Source organism: Drosophila tropicalis, unplaced genomic scaffold, assembly GCF_018151085.1.
Source record: "Drosophila tropicalis isolate 14030-0801.00 unplaced genomic scaffold, ASM1815108v1 contig_878, whole genome shotgun sequence".
NCBI classification, from domain to species: Eukaryota; Metazoa; Arthropoda; class Insecta; order Diptera; family Drosophilidae; genus Drosophila; species Drosophila tropicalis.
The window spans coordinates 16,805,437-16,812,686 of NW_027173374.1; the positions used below are offsets into that span (position 1 = coordinate 16,805,437).

The 7,250-nt window shown below is 40.8% G+C and overlaps 2 protein-coding genes across 2 annotated transcripts; one reads left to right on the top strand and one right to left on the bottom strand.

Moving 5' to 3' along the window:
- Positions 1–10: 10 nt before the first annotated feature.
- On the top strand, positions 11–3,014 carry LOC137584981 (uncharacterized). Its single transcript, XM_068300597.1, has 5 exons — positions 11–404; positions 469–742; positions 806–928; positions 987–1,148; positions 1,212–3,014. The coding sequence occupies exons 1-5, from the start codon at positions 91–93 to the stop codon at positions 2,628–2,630; spliced, it is 2,292 nt and encodes a 763-aa protein (XP_068156698.1). The 5' UTR covers positions 11–90; the 3' UTR covers positions 2,631–3,014.
- A 34-nt stretch (positions 3,015–3,048) lies between these two features.
- On the bottom strand, positions 3,049–4,470 carry mil (milkah). The gene is made up of 5 exons (XM_068300598.1): positions 4,258–4,470; positions 4,034–4,200; positions 3,835–3,958; positions 3,456–3,767; positions 3,049–3,402 (listed from the first exon to the last, which is right to left on the bottom strand). The coding sequence occupies exons 1-5, from the start codon at positions 4,336–4,338 to the stop codon at positions 3,211–3,213; spliced, it is 876 nt and encodes a 291-aa protein (XP_068156699.1). The 5' UTR covers positions 4,339–4,470; the 3' UTR covers positions 3,049–3,210.
- Between the last annotated feature and the right edge of the window lie 2,780 nt (positions 4,471–7,250).

The following is a 7,250-nucleotide window of genomic DNA, read 5'->3' on the forward strand; positions in this document are numbered from 1 at the left end:
CAAATTTTTAGTTTGGGCACACTGCAACAGTATAATTTGCAAGAACTGCAAGAAAAATAAAATTAGGCTTAAAGACAAAGAGTTAAAACCATGGAAAGTGCCGATATAGGCGGCAATGAGCTAGTTGCTGCACACAAGCGTCGTTTCTCCGACAGCGAGTGCGCCCCTAAAATTGCCACGCCCTTACTGTCGACGTTCAATGAAGTGGACTACGGTAACCTGGACCGGGAGCAGCAGCCGCCGAAGACAAAACTACGCAAAAGAGACGAAACATTGGAGTCGGCAGTTGACACCCTGCTGCATTCGACATCGGGGCAATGGCCAAATCTTTTAAATCTTTGCGATGAATTGCTATATGAGATATTCAAGTACCTGGACACATCGTCGATAATGGCATTGATGCAGTAAGACATCAACACTTAGCCACGCCTGCTAATATTCTTATCCCCTTATTTGTTGCCTTTGCAGTTGCTCGCCACGTTTGGAAAACTTGTTACTGGATCATCGCTTCTGGCACCGAATAGACCTAAGCAATGGCCCATTGCCTTTGGGTATATTAGAAGAGATTCTGGGCAGAGCCACAAATAAAACTCACACAATTAAGATATGCGGTCCGCCCTCGTCGCAACATGTTGCTGGCGAAGGCAAACAATTCACTTGCACCCTGACCGCAGTGTTTCCCAAAGTGTCCGAACAGCTAACAGAGTTGGTGTTGCAGGGCATTAGCCTGGATTTTGAATATGTAAGAAAATTCAAAATGTACTGATAGTTTTGTAGCCCTCATTCCATTTTCATTTCCATTTAGATACATATATCTGAGTTTCCATCTACGATAAGGAAGTTGGTGCTAAAGGATTGCAGTGTCAAGGTGGGAGATCAAGTGAAGAGTATATTTCATACCATAGAACGGCAATTGATCGAATTGGAGGTGAGTAGTGTGGCTTAGAGACAAGAGATATGAGTTTAACGCATCTGCCGTCTTTTAGGATCTCAGTATAGAAGATAACGATTGGTTTGAGCCCTACTACATAATGGCCCTGTCAAAGTTGCCGTCGTTGCGCCGCCTCAGCTTGAAGGGCTGTCAAATGTTGTGCAAATTTGTACCCTATGGCAGCATGGCGGCTCGTTTTGGTTTCCAAAAATTGGAGGTGTGATTTATTTCTAGTTAACAATGCTTAACAAGTGTGCTACAAATTTGTTTTATTTAACAGGTACTCGACTTGCGCTTAACACCCATTAATAACTCTGATCTCCAATGCTTTAGCGCTATCGAGAATTTAAGGGAACTGCTTTTGGAATCTCCGCCCAATATGCCATCGGCTTCTGAAAAATCATCGCCGCAAAAGACCAGTAATGGCAAAGGCAATGACAATGGGGAGGCCGGGGCAGGGACTGGGAACAACATTCTAAAAATCCTCAATGATGACGAACCATCCACGTCGCGAAGAGCAATGGAACAATTGCGAGCTTGCAAAATAGCCCAAACTAGGGATCAAAGCACTGAGACTTTGACAACAGATGAACCCACCTTCAACTCGGACAATTGCAATGAAAGAGATTCACTACAGCCGTCAGAACAACAACACAACAGTCAACCACAACAAGAACAACAGACGAGTCAACACTCCGATTCGGATTACGATGAGGATACCTCGACCACATCGGCATCATCTTCAGACAAATCGGATAATGCCCATCCGCTGAGCAATGGCCATGATCTTAATAATTCGATGCGCTCCCCGCTTGTGGTTATTGCTCTTCCCAGTTTGGCTTCAAACCAGCAGCCTGGACTAGTTCCTCCTAATCCAGATCCAGCAGCAGCAGCAGCTCTTGCGGCGGTTGCTGACATAGAAGAAAATCCCGCAGCAGAAGGCGGTCCAGCTAGGGTAGTAGGACCACGTGCATTGATATATGTGCCCAATGAGTCGCGTCATGCTGGTGACCATTCACGACCACAGCAAAATGTGGCTGCCCTGCTGGAGCAAATGGCAGATCAATTACGTTCATTGCGGGGCAACAACCCGGCACATAGCCGATTTTTGCCTCGTCGCGATCAAGTGATTTATGCAAATCCCTTAATGGATTGCGCTACATCACGAAGACGCCGCGCACCTGAGCGACGTGGACATCTCGACCAAGTGATGCAACATCCCATGTTCTGGAATATGATCGATCCATTGGATCAAGCAAGACGCAGTCGCAGTCGCCCACAAGGCCATTGCCCAGTGCAGCCTCAATACTTCGTATCCGATCGGGCAATCTACAGCTTTGGGCGAGCTCCACGTCCTGTCCAACCGGAAGTCGTTTGGATACGCCATATCAATCGATCACCCGACAATCGGCTTGAAAGAATTTCGTTGCGAAACTATAAGAATATAACCAACAATTCGCTAGATCATTTGGTCCAGTGCTCGCCCAACTTGGTCTTTATAGATGTGAGTGGGACTAGCATTGATCTGGCGGGTTTACGCATGTTCAAGAAGGTAAAACCGCAGTGTGAAGTGGTGGCCACCCATTTGTCTGATGTTGACGGGTATCATGAAAATGAATTAAATGAGCAGCAAACATCGCCTCCGCCCAGCCCGCCGGGGCCGCCGCCAGCTCAGAAGAGGGAGTTTGTGGAGCCCTAGATTAATATATAAGTATATATGTTTATATATACCTCCCAGAAATTTGTGACTTTTATTTACTTGTACACCCCCCGGCCGTCCTACCATTACTTTCGGCGTTTATTTTATTATATAAATGTTTTTTTTTTAAGCTGACATCTAATAGCTCAGCTCGGCCCAAAACGACGCCATCGTCTACGGGACATGAGCTCATGTAGGCATAAGGCGTCGATGCTGCTTTGGAAGTATTACGTTAAAATCTCTTGTACTATATGCATATACTACCACTATTACTACTACCATTATTATACTATGTCCCCCCGCCTGCAACGGATGCATGAACTGCATGAACTACAAGTCCTTTGTGTTAAGCATTAAAGTGAACATTTTTTAAGTTACTAACAAGTCTACGGGTGTTGTGATAATCATTACAAAGGGATTGCTGGCAATATATAGTTTATTTGGTAGCTAATTTAGTGTTTTTTTTTTTTTTTGAAAGGACAAAACAATTGTTTAGATGCGCTTGACTGAACGAAAAAACTAAAACGATAACGCAGAAAACACATTGTCTAATTGTGGATTGCGAATTGTAAATTGTGAATTATTTGTCCGTGCCATTTGAGGACTCCTCTTCGTCCTCTACTTCGGAATCTTCCTCACTCTCTTCAGTTTCCGATTCAGAATCATCAGTACTCTGACAATCGGCAATTTCCCCAGTGAAAAATATCACAGCCTTCGGTACGACACGCTCCTTCAGATAAAAGCCTAACTCGAAATCATTTTGCAATATGGCCTACACACACACAAAGACATTAAAAGGTAATATGCAATACTGGGACAACTTACATTAATATCACAATAGATTGGATCCTCAGTATTTTCAGGTAGAACGGGTGGCGTAAAGAAATCAAAGAACGAAGATTGATCGACCATCTTGTCGCCCTCTTTGGGATTAATCCAATCAATGGTGCATCCCTCACATTTATATATCTCTGCGCCGTCATAGGATAATGGGTCCTCTGGATCCGGCAAACAGTTCAAATAATATGTTTTGGTCAAAACCGAATTTGAGAAATATTCATTCTTATCGAAATGGAATTCAATGGTGAACTTCACCACTGGATCATTGAAAAGTTTTGAGCGGATGTCCGACAAGTACTACAAGAACCAACATAAAAAAACTTTAAAAAATTAAAATTTTTAAGCCGCATCAAATACTACAAACCGATAGAATGGACTCGTCTTTCTTGCTTATAAATTCTGTGTAGGACAACTTGAGAACCTTGACCCAGAAATTGGGAACGCTCCCATTAGTCGTGGAATCGCCATGGTTTTGCTTACGGAACTCACTGCACTCAATGAAAACGAATTCGAAATATTACTCTCAAGGCCGATATGTCTAGGTATGACTAGACAAAACTTACTCCAAAATCTTCTTGCGCTTATCATAGATCTCATTGTGGCGCGACTCGTAGGACTTTTCCATATTATAAATGTCGCGTTGTAGATCCACATCCAACTTGATGGTCTCCAAATACAATTGCTTCAGTTCGCCAATGGTTTTCTTCTCATCTTCGGTAAACTTCGAATCCTTTGGAAAGTTACACCATGACAAAGGCCCTACCTCAAACTCATCCTTTCTACTCACATTCTTTTCAGCCCTCAATTGTTGGGATCCTCCCATAGCGCTCTTCAGCTTAGCTTGAGACCGAGCACGAATGGTATCCATTATGGTACTTTAGTTTTGATTTTATTAACTAAAATATCCTGAATAGAAATTTTTTTCTTTATAAATTTGAAAAAAGAAAAATTTGTAAATATATGTTCAAGCTACGAGATATTCGAGACTAATGTTGATTGTAGGTAGAAATCGTGCGGCATATCGACTTTTGGACGAACTCGAAACAGTCAAGGCACACTTGAGATTAACAAAAAAAAAAAAAAAACACACACAAAATGACAAAAAAATACTTCATATCAATCCAAGTAAACTGGTTCCACACGTCTGTCAATTGGCAAAGATTGAAATATAGGCAAGCGAAGTAGGCAATCATAAGAGATTTGTCAAAGGTGATACAGGGCAAGTTAAAGCCAACATTTATGAGAATTTTGGGCTGCATTTAAATTTTAATCATTTGTACGTACATTTCAACATTGAATGTACACAATAATAACACTTTTTGCCTTTCTAAGTATAGTATCTTATTTAGGGGCTATTAAAATGCACGCCATGTTTATTGGTAATTTAACGCACATTTAATTTTGGTTTCTCCTTTTTCTTAATTTTTTGTTGCTCGCGACTTCTAATTTTTTTGTTTGGCTTTTTTTGGGTGTTGTAACTTTTGCATGTAATTAAGTTGGCTAGGGGGATGCATGGTGTCGGGGGTGTGGGGTTGGGGCTGTTGGGGTGTTTAGTGTATGCAAAACACGTGCTGAATGTTCAAGGGGTTTCGGTCTAGGGGTTGGCTTTCGGTTCTGGGCATTCTCGAGCTTTTGTTAAATGAGCCGCGCAGTGTTTAGTTTAAGGCAAAGTGGAACATTTAATAATGTGCCAGGCTTAGCGCCATATGTCAGGATAGAAAAATTAACAAAAATGTTGAAAAAAAGAAAACTAAATTCAAAAAAAATAAAAACAAAAGAAGCTACAAACAGAACATAGTAATATGACGGATCACGACTTGGAGATTACTCTTCACATCCAAGAGAACAAGTTTTACTCTAGACAAGTCTATTGCTGATTTAAGAATATTAAATATGTACATTTTTTTTTTACATTTGGAAAGACGATAAAGTACATTTTTAGATCTACTCACTTTTTATGCACTCGTTTGTGTCCCTGTAAAAAAAAGAAGTTTTTTTTATTAAATAGAATGCAATTTTTGTATGGTATACATTTTGTATAAACATTTTTATATTTCACTAATAAGCCAATGAAGTCCTTAATTTCTCTTACCCTTTACCTTTCAGGGATATAACTTAGGAACTTCCAATTTATCATATAGTAACTTCCATCTCTTAAGAAACTTTGTAAAACGTTTGTGTCAGAAATGCCTTGTTCAGCCTAATTTTGGTGGGCTGTAGCATGAAGTTTAAGCAAATGGGTGTAGGGTATAAACACAGCAACAAGAAAATGTTGGCCAGTTCGTTGGTTCTTGGTCGCTTAGGCAAACATTTCAAAATGAAATTATGAGTGGGCAGTGCGAGTGCAAACAAATTTAGCCAAGCGGAAGTCCAGACAGCCAGAGGACGAGTGTGGCATGGGGATAACGCTAGAGAGGAGCAGTGGGGATGGAAGTCGCGTTGTGTGCCCCATGTTGGTGCATTGTTGTCGCTGCTGTTTGCTTACAAATACATATGGAATTACATGTATACATGTACATATGTGTCCAGCTTCATGTTCATATTTGATATTATTAAATTCTTTTTTTGCCCCGCTTTTTCCTAAATACCTCGGGGAAATTAAAAAGAAATCACAAGGCAAATACATATATGTACATACATACACACATACATATATAGTTAGGATAGGTGATGACTGATGGTTGACCATGTTGATGTTGATGGATTTAAATGAGTTTTCTCAATGCTTGCAATGCAGAAAGGAAAAACAAAAACGCATTAAATCTGCACCAAGCAACAAGCATATATTTATATAAGTATATTAACAAAATTACAGGGATAGTAATAACGGTTATATTCGATTTGGAGAGAGGAAAGAGGAAGAATCTTATATTTCTTTATCTTACCAATCCACTGATATTCATATTTCGAATCGACACACCTCATTTCTTTCAGTTAAATTTTCAACTTGAAAGTGTAACTAATCTTCAGATTTGCTAAATGCAGTTAGTCGTTTTCAATTTGCATTTGGGGTATTTAATGAAAAAGTGTTGGAAATTTGTGCCTTCATTCGCATCAACATCGTAATCATCATCGCCATCATCGTCATCATTAAGGCAAGGCCAGCAACGTCAACATAGTTTGAATTTAATTAAAACCAAAATTAGTAAAATCTAGAATCAGGCTAGGAAACTTCCACACTTTTGCAAGAGAATTACTTGATGCAGGGATTAGGAGACGACCTGCTGGTGCCGTACTGCTTCGGTTGCTGATGTTCTTTCTCGTCCTCTGGCAAAAGTGCATGTCTGCAGAAAATCGAATCAGGAGCTTACACAGAGGAAGAGAGAGAGATAGTGAGAGAAAAAGCTTCTCCACGACCAAAAATCCACAACAAAAGCATAAGATGTAGTGCAGCATTTGATGATGAAACGACGTGTTAATTAAGGTCATAATAATTCAACTTAAATTGAAAACTTGCCCACTTTCCTACCTCTCTCCGAATTGAGGGTGGGTGGTTGGTGGCTGGACTGGCTCACCTTTGCCCATCTTCAGGTGGGTGAATCTCCTGCTTGGAGCTAAGCTGATTGCAACAAATTATTTTGCACCTTGGTTGAACTTTCCTTGAGCTCTTCGCCTTCCCTTTTGCCATTCTCCATGGGCAACTTCCCTGCCCAGACAGCAGCAGCATGGCGTTGATAAACGAATTTTGTTAGTTTTGCTTTTGCTTATTTTAAATGGTTCGTTGCTGTTGACGTGGCGCCAGTGCGGGGGATGACTCGACTGGACTGAACTGAACTGTAC

What these genes read in the sequence shown, in the direction of transcription:
- LOC137584981 (XM_068300597.1), top strand. Translation starts at nt 91, where the DNA reads ATGGAAAGTGCCGATATAGGCGGCAATGAGCTAGTTGCTGCACACAAG. An exon ending in TCGATAATGGCATTGATGCA is followed by an intron (nt 405 to 468) that starts GTAAGACATCAA and finishes TTGCCTTTGCAG; the next exon opens with TTGCTCGCCACGTTTGGAAA. An exon ending in TTGGTTTCCAAAAATTGGAG is followed by an intron (nt 1,149 to 1,211) that starts GTGTGATTTATT and finishes TTTATTTAACAG; the next exon opens with GTACTCGACTTGCGCTTAAC.
- mil (XM_068300598.1), bottom strand. Translation starts at nt 4,338, where the DNA reads ATGGATACCATTCGTGCTCGGTCTCAAGCTAAGCTGAAGAGCGCTATG. An exon ending in AATTGAGGGCTGAAAAGAAT is followed by an intron (nt 4,201 to 4,257) that starts GTGAGTAGAAAG and finishes AACTTTCCAAAG; the next exon opens with GATTCGAAGTTTACCGAAGA. An exon ending in AAGCGCAAGAAGATTTTGGA is followed by an intron (nt 3,959 to 4,033) that starts GTAAGTTTTGTC and finishes CATTGAGTGCAG; the next exon opens with TGAGTTCCGTAAGCAAAACC.